Below are 15,755 nucleotides of genomic sequence, written 5' to 3' on the forward strand. Positions count from 1 at the left end.
GTGATCCCATTAAATCTTGCAAGATCAGCTCAATTGGGGTTGGAAGACCCCAGTGGAAAATCCAGGTGCTTAAGTGGATAGTTGCAGTATTTCAGCAGATGTAATTTGTCTTTCTAGATAGTGAATCCATTCCTGTGTACCAAATTAGGCAAAAGAATGTGCCATTGGAGGTGATAGGGCTTAAATTAGATTTCCTGCCCAGGCTTAAACAACTTTTTCATCGTATTCTGCTTCCTACAAGAGAGAAACCAAAATCCCAGTGTCCTGGATGAAGTCTAATAATAATTTTATGCTTCCTGTAATTCCCACAGTAATTGTAATTAAATGATAGCTGACCTCATGTTGGGATTGCTGCTCTTCTGCATTTCTTTCCTAAGAATCTTCTCTTTTATACTCTGTGAGTGGATCCATAACTCCTGGGTCAAATAATCAAAACATCTTTTCATGTGAACTCTGAAGGAAGGGAAAGGCTAAAGACTCTTAAAACCAGATATTAAATACTATTTGTAAATCTGAGGAGAAAAAATAAAGAAACTCCCTGTTTTCAACCAGTTGTAAGAATATTAAATGGAAAAGAGTCACACTGTGGGCACAGACAAATGTGCTTGTGTGTGGTCCTGCTTGCAATGCCCTGCAGAGTCAGCCAAGTGATGACATTTCTCAGATGGGTGCAGACCTCAGTGTTCTGGAAAGCAGCAAAATGCACTATGTTCATGTTGGATGCCTAAAAATTCCACCTGTTTTCTCAGATTGTTACATTCTTCTGTGTTTTAACTTGTCGAAATTGTCACATGCTCTTAAAAAATAAGATCTTGTTCCTGTGCCCGTTCCCCAAATTGATTCCAGCTTCTCAGTGCACGTCTTGGAAGTGCCTCAGATCCTCCTGGATGAAAGGAGTTAGTTAAATTTAAGGTTCCTACCCTATGTCTGGAAGCTGGGGCTTACACTGCACACAGGGAAAAGAGGACCACATACTGCTGTCCTGCTTTTGATCTGCTTTAACAGACCCAAATCACTGCAGTTAAAAGTTGTGGTGAGGCAGCAGTGGGAGGCAGGTTTTCCTTTGCTCTTTCTCTTACATACCTGTGTCTGGAATTTCATGTTCTCTCGTAGGAAACCAGTGTAACGCAGTGAAGATGCCAAAATACCGGTGGCTGGCAGGTAATTGAATGTAGAGGTTTGAATATATCCCCTTATGACTTGAAAATGTGCTTTGTGTTTTTATGTTGATGATAGGATGAGGGAAGAGAATTCCTTTACAATGAGAACACAGTTAAGGAGAGCAATAACATCATGGATAAATGGATTCTTTCTTTCACCCAGTCACTCATTCAGTTCTTCAAAGCTGAAATGGCAGGTATGCACGTTTGCTGGGGGGGAGAATTGTGTGGGTGTTTCATGAGGTTCAACCAGGCCAAGTGCCGGGTCCTGCACTTTGGCCACAACAACCCCCTGATGCCCCACAGGCTGGGGACAGAGGGGCTGGAGAGCAGCCAGGCAGGAAGGGACCTGAGAGTTTGGATTGACAGGAAGCTGAACATGAGCCAGAGTGTGCCCAGGGGGACAAGAAGGCCAATGGATCCTGGCCTGTGTCAGGAACAGGGTGGCCAGCAGGGCCAGGGAAGTGATTCTTCCCCTGGACTCAGCACTGGTGAGGCCACCCCTGGAGTGCTGTGTCCAGTTCTGGGCCCTCAGCTCAGGAAGGACATGGAGGGGCTGGAGCAGGTCCAGAGGAGAGCAACGAGGCTGGGGAAGGGACTCAAGCACAAGTGCTGTGAGGAGAGGCTGAGGGAGCTGGGGCTGTTCAACCTGGAGAAGAGGAGGCTCAGGGGAGACCTCCTCACTCTCTGCAACTCCCTGACAGGAGGTTGTAGCCAGGTGGGGTTGGTCTCTTTTCCCAGGCAACCATCAGCAAGACAAGAGGGCTGGGTCTCAAGTTGTGCCAGGGGAGGTTTAGGTTGGATATTAGAAAGAATTTCTTTCCAGAGAGGGTGCTCAGCCATTGGAATGGGCTGCCCAGGGAAGGGGTGGATTCTCCATCCCTGGAGGTTTTTAAAAAGAGCCTGGATGTGGCATCAGTGCCATGGGCTGGGAACCACAGCGGGGTTGGATCAAGGGTTGGACTCAATGATCTCAGAGGTCCCTTCCAACCCAGCTGATTCTGTGATTCTGTGTTTGATTAGAGAACTCACCATTCCATCCAGAGATTTCCAGATTCCATGGGAGACTTGGTAAAAGGAAGGAAATCTTTAACCAGCTACCATAATACATGGAATGCTGCTTTCATGGGTGTTAAGTCAGATTTTGCTATGCTTGTTCATGAGATTTCAAAAAGTGATGGGGCTTTTTTTGTCACAGCTGATCGTGTGAGCTCAGTGATGTAGCTTGTTGCTGTAACAACGTCTTCTGCAGTGCTTGGAGCAATTAATATTATTATAATAGTTACTGAAAGACAGCAGTGAAAAGGAAGCTAAATAGAATTTGGAGAAGCTGTAAAAAAAAGATAAAATGGGCAGTGCTTGTCAATTGTATAAAATAGTTTTTGGAGGTATATGAGCACTGGCAATACATTTTTCCTGGTGTAGTTCCATGGAGAGGGTTTCTTTGTAATCATATTGGGAGTGTGTGCAGCAGGATGGATAGCACTAGGGTATTGCACAGCTGTAGGAAGGTACTCCCCTGCTTTTTCTTCCTGCCTGTTGTCTTTTTCATCACCCCACACCTCTCAATGCTCACATTACATTAAGACACTATTAATTGCAAAGAGGAGGAGCTGCAAGAGCCCCCTGAAGTAGCTGTTCTGATGCTGTAAGTTTATAAACTTGCAGATAAAGTCACAGTGGGATTTGAAGAGGTTGTGATGCCTTTAAGGGCACTGGAACCCCACATATTGGAAAGAGGGTGGCTTTGGCTGTTGTCATTCCTGTTTCTGAATAAACAATTAACACCCCCCACAATGCCTGTGATCTTAAGTTGCCCTCTGAAGAATTTTAGAAGCCTTGGGCTTGGGGAGAAGGAAGGTATTAGTGGGATAATAGGTAATAAGAAAACAGCTAAATGCCAGATCTGAGTTCAGGACTCAGAACAGTCACTGTGCTTCTCTCATCTCTTGCATTCCCCCCTCTCAGACTGATCACTCTCACCAAGATGAGTAAGATGAGTTTATCTTGCTACAGTAGATAAAGCAGGTCATTTTGGTAATATCAAACTTTCATTATCAAAATTTCATTAAAAGAAGAAAGAATCCTCAAGCTACCCAACAATATGATGTAGGTGGCCTCTTACTGACGAAAATGTGGCTTCTTCCTATGAGTTGTGTCCTTGAAATTTGATGGTGCTGTGTGTTTAGTTTCATGTGTTGCCAAGCAGAAATATGCAGGACTACACAAGTTCATGTGCTTCAGATAAAGAGGAAAATACTTGAGGGACAGTGGAAAATCAGTTTGTGAATTTGTGAACCTGAGATCTTGGATCAGTGCACGGCTTAGACAGAATTATTTTCAGGAAGGTGAATATGGGGGGAGAAACTTGAATTCTCTGCTCTGGATTTCTCAGAGGAAGATGAAGATAGCAAAAAGGGATGTGTCAACAGCCATCTTTACAGAACAAGAAGGTCTTCCAAGCAGGAGAAAAGAATTTCTGCTGGAAAATGACAATCTAAAGATTTCCAAGACAGTGGTGTTGGTATTAAATGCTGTTGTCTTGTGTTAGATGAAGATAACGTCATGTGCTCATGAAATGAGTGACAGTCTCATTTGGAAGGGATTTATAAACAGGATTTTTCAATTTATTTTTCTGCATAAACTCTGACTCCAGTCAGGCAGATATTAATGAGATGCAGTGAATTTGTGTACTGTGACATGATAGTCTTGTGCTAGTCTCTTTTACAAAGTTATTTGGGGTTTTTTTTTTTTTTTTAAAGACTTCTACTTCATATCACTTCAAGTAGGAAAAATGTCAGGAAGAGACAAGGGAAGGTTATAATGGTGACTGATACCCTCAAATGCAAGGTAAAGGAGATAAATATACTATAAATATAAATTCCTGCAGCTGGGTGTGTGATGGGGTGTAAGAACACACAGGCTTGAAGGTGGCAGTGGGGAGTAGACACCAGGAACCAGAGAAATACTGCAACTGAGCTTTGCTTCTTCCCTTTCATCGAGTGCATTTTAGAGTGGAGCTAAATTTTACACTGACTGCCTCTGGAAAAAAATGTTTTCATGAAGTAAAACTCATGTTAATTCTGCCCCAGTTTCTGGTGGCAGCTTGAAGAGCCAGCAGTGTGTCAACCTGAGTGGAGCCCCTGTCAGAGTGGGATTAACCTCACTGGAGGAGGCTGAGGGAGGAAGGGGAACATACCTGTGCACACTCCAGCTTTGGGATGCTGGGAGAGCCTGGAAAAACTTGAGAGGTGTAACAACCCCCTGCCAGTCCTGGATGGGGAGAGCTTTGCCTTCTGAGAACGTGTGCAGTTGGAGAAGAGGAGCCTCACTTCCATTATCCATGGAAAACATCAAAAGTGGTGTGTGTTGGAAGCCCACACGTGTGTTTGTAAGAGGGTTTGCTGTTGTGTGGTACCTCTGGTGCCCAGAACTGGAGCAGTAGCTCCAAAACCCTCCTCAGGTTGGGGAAGTGTGTGTGTGTAACCTCTTGTAGCTTCACTTTCGTGAGGACACCCTTATCCAGAGGAGTTATTAGCTTTGGAACAGTAGCACAATTTCTCCACTAAGCCTCATCCCTTATAATGGAAAATCCTGGGATTTTTGGACTCTTTGATAAACAGGGCAAGTAGCAAGATCTTGGGAAGATATTATGGAAAGCAATAGGACAAACAATCCTTTTGAGTTTCAAGGGGGGTTAAAAGCCTGTATTAAAAATCAGCAAGCCTTACTACCCTGTTTTTTCTTCCAAAGTGCCCAATACAAGCACTTATTTTAGTAATGCAGCTTTTCTCCTGATGACAGAGTGAAAAAGTGTGTGTGTGTATATGTGCACATGTTTCCATGCACAGGCATGTCTTTCTTGAATGATGAAAAATTAAGATTTCATGTTTTGGTTCATGAACTGAGGTTACAGCTATTGAGAAGAGAAATGCATGTTTCCAGGCTAACTTGGATCTCTTGTTAAAGATATACTTTCCTTGAAGGGTGGTTTTTTTGAGTTTTTTTTTTTTTTTAATTTACTTTTAACCAGTCTCCTGGCTCAATAATACCTAGCTAGAGGAGAGCTTGGAATTCTTTAGGAGTACAAATTCCCACATAAATAATGTCTTCCCCACCGTGGCATGAATCTTCTGAGCATTTCCTTTTTAGGTTTAAATACCACTGCTCTGCCTTTAAAAACACTTTTGGTTTAGAAAACTCAGTGAAAAGTGTGGTGGAGCTTTTAAAGCCAAGATCCATTTTATTCAGTAGCTGCTTGATTAATGACACTGATTCAGAATAAAGATCAAGAAGCTCTTTACTTTTAGAGAAATTAAATACAAGTTTTTCCTTAAAAAAACCTCAGTCTTGTTTAAGGTCCATCCCCACCCCCCTAATTTCTCATGAAATTTGTTTCCCTGTTGCACAGTGATGCTGGTGGTGACCTCTTTGGTGCTGGCAGTCCTCCATGCTTTCAAGTTACACAGAACTTGAAAATACAGCTCTGTTTATGTCTTAACTCGCCAGCCTTGCTGCTGCTTTACGTTCTTGTAGCTTACTGTGTTCCTCAGAAAAATAATAAAAGTCTGTAATTAATTCAGGGAGAATTGATTGAAGGAGGTGCCTCATTTAAATCTGGTGAGCAAAAAAGGAAGCGTTGGCAGTAATTAAGGAAATTTTATTTTATGGATCTACAGTAATTTCTGTTCAACTTCCAGTGACTTGGCTGTATTTGCAGCATGTGCAAATCTAGGATTTGCCAAATCCTCTGCGATTAATAGTCTCTTATCCACTATCCTCTTTACGAGTCAGATAAAAGCATAAGGCTTCCATAATGCCTGTTTGTGTGGGATTAGGGAAGCAGTTTGCTGGTGGATGTTTGTCTTGAAGCAGGAGAAAACTGATGACATGCAATTTCAAAATACAGTTGCAACACAACAGCGTGTCCGGTCCCTCCTTTGAGCTGCTGCTCAAGTTTTGTGTTCAGCACCAGGGCTGCAAATGATAATGTGTTTTTATGAGTGAAGAACTTGACACAGAGGGCAAATATTAACTCCAGGAAACGTGTTTTTCCCTCCAGCTTACAGGCTGTACACGGTGGTCCCTCGGTTGGTGAAGTTTGTTGATATTCTGACCAACTGGTACGTCAGAATGAACCGCAGGAGGCTGAAGGTAGGGCTGTGCTGCCCCAGCCTTGCACTGGGAGCTGAACCCTGGGGTCTGTGTCAGTGGAATGTGTGGCAGCTCCACGGGGTTACACAAAATCATTTGGTGATTTGAAGTGCTCTCAGTTCGTGCCTGGTAGTGGGAATGAGAAGTCAACTTTTGTTTTGTTTTTTTTTTTCCCCTCCTGTGCTTCGTGAGGAAAACCAGTCCAACAAAATGCCCAGTAATTCTGCTGCACTTGATGGAATTGAGCAAAATGTACACAGTTTAGAAAAACAATGTGTTGCATTAACATAGAGCATTTTTGAAGTTTACTGAAGTGAGCTTACTGATCCTAAAATTGCAATTGCTTTTCTTTTTGGTGAACTCTTCATATAGGGTGAGAATGGGACTGAAGACTGCATTATGGCCTTGGAAACCTTGTTTAGTGTTTTGTTCTCCATGTGCAGACTTATGGTAAGGGAGTTACAGCCCACTATCAGTAACACTTTAAGGTAGTTAATATAAAAACATCTTCGTGTATCTCCCCCCTTGTTTTTCCACCTCCTCTTTTTATGGGGCCTCTCTGCCCCATGGTATTAAAAACAAGGCAAATATCACTAGATAAAGAGACATTGTGATTTCTTACGTGATGCCCAAAAGTAACATGTAAATGTCAGGAAGGAGGTAAATTCCATCACTTATTTCATTCTGCATTTTGAATAACATCACAGTTGCAGACACTGTAAGCCCTGTTTTTGCTGAACTGTCCCTATGCAATTCATGGTATTATTGATTCCTAATGTACAAGCAATAAAGATGATGATTGAATTTAACATTACAGGCACCATATACTCCATTTATCACTGAGCTGATGTACCAAAATCTGAAAACACTTATTGATCCAGCCTCGGTTCAGGAAAAGAACACTGAAAGCATCCACTACCTCATGCTCCCCCAAGTCAGGTAAGAGGCAGTTGTTGCGTGGCAAAATGGGGTTTTGGTCATTTTTTGAGAGGGATTTTTATTAATTTTGAGGGGTTTTATGTTGTGGTTTTTTTTTTTTTAATTTCATGGAACAGTGCTCCTTCATTTGTGTTTAAAACTGCATAACAAGAAAACAAACTGCTTTAATAATGTGAATATTCCTTTGCCCCTGAAAAAAAATGTTAGGATGCTAGTCAACGTGCTCTTTTTTATAAGCAAAAAATGTTTAAATTTTGATTAAGGTCTGATTAATGTTAGTCTCTTTGCTGTAGGAGAGAATTTCATTATCAGTGAACTTCACACTCCACTGCCAGTTTTAGCTGGGAATTTTCTTTTCCCTCCACATGGAGGCAGTACACTTGTGTTAGGTTAAGGATTATAGATAGGAAAGAAAAAAATTAAGGGGAATACCTGTTCTCCACTCATATTTTCTTATGGTGGGCAAGGAATATGGTTTTTACTCCTCAAACTGTGCACTGACTAGAAGCTGTAGCACCTACAGAAGGGCCCTGAGGGATCAGAGACCTTCCTTGCAGGCCCTACATTGGCAAGAACATGTGCATCTCCCATCTCTAGGCCTTTCTTGGTGAGTGCTAGTTCCAGATCCCACGAGGTTTGGAGTTATTGTTGTTTGTGTGGAGCCAGCAGAGCGAGTTCTTTTGGCTCCAGGTCAGGAATTTAGCCCATTGTCCAGGGATTGCCTGTAAGAGGATCCCTCATCTGCAGGAGAGATCCTTCTGTGGGTGCTGATGGGTGAGGTTTGTTGGAAGTGCCAATATGTCCCAAAGGTTTGGGACATGGCTGTACTGGATGTGTGCTCTGAGTCATCCTTAGTATCAACTCAGCCCAGGTAAAACTTTGCAACTGAAGTATTTTTGGATTAGTTTTGATGTTTTGAGGGGTTTTTTTTTATCCAGCTGAGGGGCACACTGGTATTGCAGTGGATTAAGTTAGTCCCTGCATTTAGTTCCTTCATCTCAGTGTTCTCTTGGTCACTGAATATAAGAGAAGGAGCTTTCCTTTAGTGTTGCAGCTCGGTTTGAAAACCCTCAAGGGCAGGGGATCTGACCTTGATACTTTACCTGCCAGTTTAAAAATTTAAGCCTTCCATAATGGTGTTTCTTTTATGGATGCTGTATCCTTTGAGGAGAGTGTATGGTCTTCCTGAGAGCTTTAATAGTGAGAGTTATTGCAACAGGCAGTTGGAGATTGACATAATGACAGTGCTGATTTTCTGTTCCCTGGGAAAGTGCTGGGGAGAATATGTAATCAAGGACTGCAACCCTCCTCAGTGAGCTGGCAGGAATGGGTTTGAGCTCCTGGAGAACAGAGTCCTGGAAGGGGGGTGAGCTATTCACAGAGACTCAGTTCAGGCATGGCCTTAACATGAGCATTTAAAAGTGGATTAATCACTTTTTACTCCACTTAGTGCTGACTGACTTGCTGCTGTATCATGCCAACATGAGATATTTGAGTGGCTTGCACAGCTTTCCTCTTGTTGCATTTTGTTTGTATTTTTGTCTGTTACTAGTCTGTGTAATTTATTGGCTCCCTTCTGTATCAGTTGTTCCCTTATCAGATAAAAAGGTGTGTTTTCAAGACCAGATTAATGTTGGAGTTTGAGTTTCACCTTGAGTTGTGAAGCACATAATTGCATTGACTCTGAATGTTTTTCTGATGACAGCATAAGGACAATATTGTCAGTTAATAATAAGGGATATTTTTGGTTGCAATTACAGAAAACACTATTATAACAACATGATGGGTAAGTGCAGATAAAGCTGAGGGACTTGGCCACTTTCACAGCTGAACTTGACTCAATATCTGTGTTACAAACCCCACTGGGGTAGTACTGGGTTGCTTAGTGTCTGAACAGATGGGTCACATTAAAATTTGGTGGATGTGCATTCAGTCTGTGAAAAATATTGTCATTTTGTGGCTCTGCAGCGTTGTTAAGTAATGGCAAGTAGTATTGAAATACTGCCACATAATCCTATATGAATCCTTCTGGGAGCAAAATCTTCTCTCTTGCAACTTACCACGTTTCCAAGTTTTTGGAGGATCATCCTGAAGGTCTGGCTTTTGGAAGAACAAAAGCTTCAAAATAGGTAGTGACATCTTAAAGCCCAAATGCAGAACATGAGAATATTCCAGTTGTAAGTTTTGCTTTACCAGCTCTGTTTTCCTGGCCAGTCCTTATGGGATACGTGGTTTTCATCCCAGTACTTTTGCTAAATAATGTTACAGCAACTATCTCTGTTCACCTCATTTTATTCACATCTGTCTTTTAAACTGGTACCTCTGGTCTTGATGTGATACTTGTGCAATCTTAGAGTAGCAGCTGAAGTAATGCATCTACTTGAGAAATCAAGAAAGCCTTGTTTACAGAACTCTTGGCTGCTTGTACATTTGAAACAAGATGTGAACATCAGCTCACTCAGGAAAAAAAAGGCCAAAATTTCAAGCCCAATCCTCTCCCCCCCCCAAAAAAAAAACCCAAAGGGCAAAAAAACCCCCCACCCAACCCTACCCTGCCTCCAGATGGAAAGGTATTAAAATGATGAAGCCAGGAAAGATGACAAAGCTGTCTAAAACCTCAGACTCAAATATCTGTAACTCCTGGAAAAGATGAAAAATTGAGATCCAGTGAATTGTTGCATTATTGGTAATTCATTTTCTTTATAAGTACCCTATTTATAATATCTTTTTGCATCTTCTTGTGATATTATTAATGTAAATTGTACTTTTTATTGGATGTTAATAGGATAGGTAGTATGACTCAATCCATCTTCTCCACCTTGTGAGAGGTGCTAAGAAAAGATTTAAAAATAGCTCCTCTATTTGTTTTCAGCAAGTTATTTCCTCCTTGTCTTCTCCCCAACAAAAAGAGAGGAAAAACCTGTTTGTTCATTTTTCAAATTGCCCCAGCCAAGGCCTAACTGAGTCTATTGTAGGAGATTTCAGAGAAGGGGGTAAAATGCTTTCAATCTGCTCAAAGAGATGCAATGAAAATGAAGCAATATAACGTTTCCTTTCCAATCCAGGGAGGATCTCATCGACAGGAAAATCGAAAGTGCCGTTTCTTGTTTGCAGTCTGTGATTGAGCTTGGGCGAGTAATCAGAGACAGAAAAACCATCCCAGTCAAGGTTAGAACTCCTAAGGTCTCTTATCATACCTTGGGAATGTGTAACAGCTTTGTAACTTTGGGATAAACCTGGGAAAATTCAATAGTTAAGTTTCTGGTTTGTTTTGTGTTTTTTTTTTCCTTCTCCCCAGTATCCTTTGAAAGAAGTGGTTGTTATCCATCAGGATCCAGAGGCTCTGGAAAACATCAGATCTTTAGAGAAGTATGTACTTGAGGTAAGAATATGATGCTTAACTAGATTGTCTGTGTCAGCTACCTGAACAACCAAACCCCCAGCCTTCCCTGTTGGTGATACTAATAACTCACCAGGTAAAATGAAGTTAAAAGAGATTATCATGAAAGGGGTTTTCAGTGGGTACTGTGTGCAGCACTGCAGGGAAGTGGGTGAGGAGCTGAAGTCAGTTAGTGCTGAGAAATACTTAGTAGCTCAAACTGGCCACAGCAGACCAAGGGGCTTTAGAAATGTTCTTTCCCTTGGTCAGTGAAAAGAAAAAACATTTCCTGAATGAAAAGACAGTAGTCAACTACACTGTCCAAGAGTTGGATTAGAGAATTTGTGATCTCCTTCAGTTAAAGGGCATCAAAACCACTTTGGCAGTAAGTGGAAGGGGTTGATGGAGAGGGGAAGGGAGAATAGGGGACCAGTGAGGTTTTTTGCAGGGTGTCATTTAGGAACTATACCATCAAATAAGTAAGATGTGGGTCTATACAATTTCTTCACTCATCTGTTCCTTTATGTCACTGCAGTCCTCTGGAGTGTGTGTCCATTAGAGAAGTGCAACCTGCCCTGCTGCCAAATCTTTGCCTTTGGATGACGGGGCTTTTATCCAAACAAAGTAACTTCATGGGTTTTGGAGCTTCACTTCCTGAAATGGGTTGCACTTTCTTCTTTTGGTCATGTTGAGGTGTCCTGTGCAGGGCCAGGAGTTGGACTTTGGTGATCCTTGTGGGTCCCTTCCAAGTCTGGATAGTCCATGATTTCTCTTAAACTTGTAGTTATCCATTACTCCAGCAAAATACCCTCTTTCCCCAAGCCTCATATACATCTATGGAGGGCCTCTAAAAATCCTGCTGGGGGAATTGAATTAGTGCTGGCTGTGGGAGTCATGGCTCAGTGCACAGGACCTCTGGATCAGCATGTGTGCTTCTTGCTTTTAGTTACTGTGGGACTTAAATTCTTAAAAATTGTGCACTAGAGGAATTTTAATTAAAGAAGTCTTGATTAATTTGCAATTTTCTGTCATGTTAGCTTGTTGACTTGGCAGTTATGATACTCTGCCTTTAGAATTGCTGCTACTACTACTATTATTATTATTATTATTATTATTATTATTATTATTATTATTATTATTATTATTATTATTATTATTATTATTTCAATACCTGGATCTTTTCAATAGCAGATTTTGTGGAATTTAGGTTAGTGCCTCTCTCTTTTTTTTTTTTTTATCTGAATGCTGGATTTGTGGATTCTGGAGAATCCAATTTTAAGGGAGGTAAGGTTTGCTTCCTGAAATGACTTCCAAAAAGGTAGCTGACAAAATTTGTTGTCAACTTCTGCAACTAGTAAAAGATAACAGAGGCACCTGACAATTTGTAAATGATTACATAATTGGAATGTACATAAATGTGTTTTGATTTATTTTGATTTGCTACTGCAGACACTGTTAAGGTGTGTCTTACACAGAGGTGATTTACAACATGCTCAGATGCCTTCATGGAAGCACAAAGTGCTGTCTATTGTCCTGTCTTTATTCTGTATCTTAAAATTCAACAAGCTGATGCTGAAGCTGAGTGTGTGTTTTATTGTACTACCTGGCAATCAATCCAGTTGTTTACTGGGATGGTGCAGAGCTAAAGAGGTCAGTGATTACAGGCAGGCTGGGATAGCTTTGCCTGAGCTGTGTTTGCAGCTTTGTTCATCGACCTCCTACGTATTCAGAGCTTTAGAACCTTCAGTGATTGCCAGAAGTGTGTTTCTAGAAAATTTGCAGATGCCAGAGGTAATCGGTAAGAGGAATTACACCATTTAATTTCATGCAGCTGCTGACAAAAGAATTGGAAAAATACACTTGTCAATTCTTCAAAAATTCCATTCATTACTTTTGCAGAGGGAGCTGCAGTCTTTGATCTGCAGTCCTGCTCTCTCATCTTCAGAACATAGCAAGTCATTTAAATAAATGGATTTTAATATTAGAACTGTCCAGATTATAGAGTTGTCATGCAAAAATAGCCATGCTCACAAAATGAAATACATCCAGCAGGCTTTTAGCAACTGGACACAGTTGCATTTTATTCATTAGTATTTGAGGCCATTTAGAAGCCTGGGTCAGGACTTCTCTTCCCAACTGCTTCCAGGGAAGGGCTTTGTCTGAGTAGATTTGACTCTCTGCACAGTCAGAATCTTATTTTAATCCAGCCTTTGTATTCCTTCCAACCTCCAGCCCTTTGTAGGGCTGTTATAAAACAGAGAAAATGGGCTTCTCCAGCAAACCCAAGGTCTGTCAGTGTTTCATGTGGCACTGGTGTTATGGTGATGTGGTGTGACTGGGTCTGGCACTGGGCTGAATGAACTGACACAGGAACTGTGGCAGTGTGGGGGCCTTCAGTCTTTCATTTATTACAGAATTACATAACCAGTGTTTATTTTCCTTCTTAGGCTGCTTGCTTAGAGACCCCAGCCCAGAGAATGCCCAGCACTGGCATTTCTCTGTCTCAGCTCTGAGGACTGGGCATAGCTGGGGCACATGGCACCAAGGAAGGGCCCCTGTATGTTCAGGCATTCCATGTACAGGTCTTCCCACTAGTGATGGAAAGGGCTGGTTGCCTTGGTTTATCTGCATGAGGCTTCAAAGATGTGTTAAGGACCAAATTTTGAGTAATTAGGAAGATAAAACTAAAAACTGTTTTAAGTCAAAGCACTGAGGCTGATACAAACAGACCCAAGATACAGACTTGCCTGTTTCTGGAAGTCATTCCTGTTTTTTTAAATGGATAATGTGTACAGAAGAATGGTTTCCTAATCTAATTAGTATAGAAAACTTGTCCTGATGGAGTTGCCTTCTCTGTGATTTATCTAATCAGACTCAGTCATCTCTCAGTTTGTGCTCTTTTTTGGATTATTATTTCTTTTCCCCCACGAGTTTCTCATTTACCACTCGTGGGCTCGTTTCCAGCAGCACCCCACTGAAACTGAATTTCTGAAGTGCGTAATTTTCATTAGATTTCCTGAAATTATTAAATAAATATGTATTAAATAAAATTAGATTCAGTTGTGTTCTTGGCTCCTCATGTCAGTAGGACTTCCTAGGGAATTAGGCTGCAGCTCAGAGGTTGTATTTAAGCTTTATTTCTCAATCTAAGTGTTTGGCTACTTGCTAGTCCTGTCGTGCTGATGCTCCCATTTACTTGTGCTTCCTGAGTGCCTTGGAGTAGTTTGCTTGCCAGGTGCACCTGGGGATTCTGTAGCACGTTGATGTGAGTTCTAACAACCTTCCAGTGGGCATTAAACAGTAAGTGCTTCAAGCACTGGGCAACCTGACAGAGCAAACCTGCTGAATTAGAGTGAAATGTGCTGCAGATCCGTGCAGGTTTGTGCCTGGAGAAGAGTTCGTGTCGGCAATTTAAACTTTCCAAGGCCTGTCCTTGGTCTGTTACACCAGGAACAGAGTGAGACTGTGTGAAACTAGAGATGTCTGTGCCAAGTCCTGCAGTGTGTGTGCAGTGTCCTGCAGTGCAGAGGCCGTGCAGGGACAGCACCAGCACCTGCCACCCCTTGCAGTGGGCTCCTGTTGTAGGCACCACCTGCATTATAGACCCTGCAGGCACGTGCCTGCCTGTTCCCTTTGACATCTTTCCACGTGCCTGCTGTTAGGGGCTTAATTCCTCTTTGAACTTGGTGTCACAGTCCTGCTTTGCTCCTCTGGTAGCATTAGTTCTAAGGGTTGACTACTTGTATCTCTTTCTTAACCCCTCTCCCACTCTTTCCTAGTGCATGTTCCCTCACTTGAGGGGTTTGGTGAATAGCAGTTTTACCTTCTCACATTTTACGACTTCAACTTTCCTCTCTCCAGAAGGTTCTAGCCCTGGTCTTTCCTCATGTAGCACCAATGCCATCCTCTCAGTCAGTTGTTCTGTAAAACTTCCCACAGCACCACCGTGTTCCCTTCAGACACGGGGACAAAACCTGCACGTGTAACTTCGAAAAATGGGCATTCATAAGTTTCTGTAGTGGCAAAATACCATCTTTGGTCTGGGGCCCCTCCTGAGTTTCATGTAAGTTTTATCAGCTGTTTTGGCTGCTCCAACACACTGATCTTGTGCTGCAGGGCACACATGGCAGCTTTTCTGAGCCAGGGTGGTTTTCTGTGCAGTGAGGACCTGGAATGAACAGGTGAGGAAGGAGACAAGAATGGGGCAGTTTTGTACAACTTAAACCATGAAATTGCTGGTTATAGTTTCCTGGCTCAATGCATACTGAAAGGACTGTTTCAGCAGAATTTTCCTTCCTGAGTTCTGCCAGGCCATTCCCAGAGCCACTGCACACCAAGGTTATGGGTTTAACTCTTCAGGCAATTGTGAGGGTGAAATAAAAAGGGCTGTTGAATAGGGGCCTGATTTGAGTTGAGAGCTGGCTGGTGTCTGTTAATAACAGAGAAATGGTACCTAGAGGCTGAGGACAGGGCTGCTGAAGGGGTAGGTTCCATGTTGGTTGGCTTTATTTGCTCTTCCAGTGTTGGCCAGTGACTTAGACCACAGAGACAACCACAGACAGAGCTTGCAGCTTGAGGCTTCCACCTTCCCTGGGGCCGTGGCCTCTGGTCTGTGCCCTTTCTTTCCATGGCTGTCAGAGATGTTCTTTAGCTTCACTTCTCTCTGGTGTCTTTGTCCAGGAGCTCAACGTTCGCCGGGTGACGCTGTCTGCGGACAAGGAGAAGTACGGGGTGCGGCTGAGGGCAGAGCCAGACCACATGGTGCTGGGCAAGCGCCTCAAGGGGGCATTCAAACCTCTCGTGGCTGCCATCAAAGAGCTGAAGAGTGAGCAGCTGGAAAAGTTCCAGGAGACAGGTCTGTAGTGGTGCAAACCCCTGAACAATGGCAATAGATCCTGCTGTGGGCTTAGGGGAGCGTGAGGGCTACTTCGCTCTTATCATCCCTGTGAAATTTTTTGGGATGAGAGTAGGAGAAAATTTGGGTTTGTTAGTTTTACTGTTATTTTGCTGACAGTAGGTTAGAAATGGCTGTGTACACTAATATTAAACTATCCCTCTGTTAAACTGTTTCTTCCCATCCTGGGAGGTGGAGGTTGGATCTCAGGCAAAGGTTCTTCCCCCAG

At 42.4% G+C, this 15,755-nt stretch overlaps 1 protein-coding gene across 2 annotated transcripts in view; it reads left to right on the plus strand.

Moving 5' to 3' along the window:
• The window catches only part of IARS1 (isoleucyl-tRNA synthetase 1), a 96,469-nt gene that overhangs the window by 67,243 nt on the left and 13,471 nt on the right, over positions 1-15,755 (plus strand). For both annotated transcript variants that reach the window (XM_051793224.1, XM_051793222.1), the window contains exons 21-27: positions 1,237-1,357; positions 6,223-6,314; positions 6,687-6,764; positions 7,132-7,253; positions 10,319-10,421; positions 10,552-10,635; positions 15,313-15,487. In XM_051793224.1, the coding sequence (XP_051649184.1) occupies positions 1,237-1,357; positions 6,223-6,314; positions 6,687-6,764; positions 7,132-7,253; positions 10,319-10,421; positions 10,552-10,635; positions 15,313-15,487 (775 nt within the window). The remainder of the gene's footprint in view (positions 1-1,236; positions 1,358-6,222; positions 6,315-6,686; positions 6,765-7,131; positions 7,254-10,318; positions 10,422-10,551; positions 10,636-15,312; positions 15,488-15,755) is intronic.

The sequence above is a fragment of the Manacus candei genome, unplaced genomic scaffold, assembly GCF_025592945.1.
Source record: "Manacus candei isolate 608988 ecotype Guabito, Panama unplaced genomic scaffold, ASM2559294v1 h1tg000036l, whole genome shotgun sequence".
Lineage (NCBI taxonomy): Eukaryota > Metazoa > Chordata > Aves > Passeriformes > Pipridae > Manacus > Manacus candei.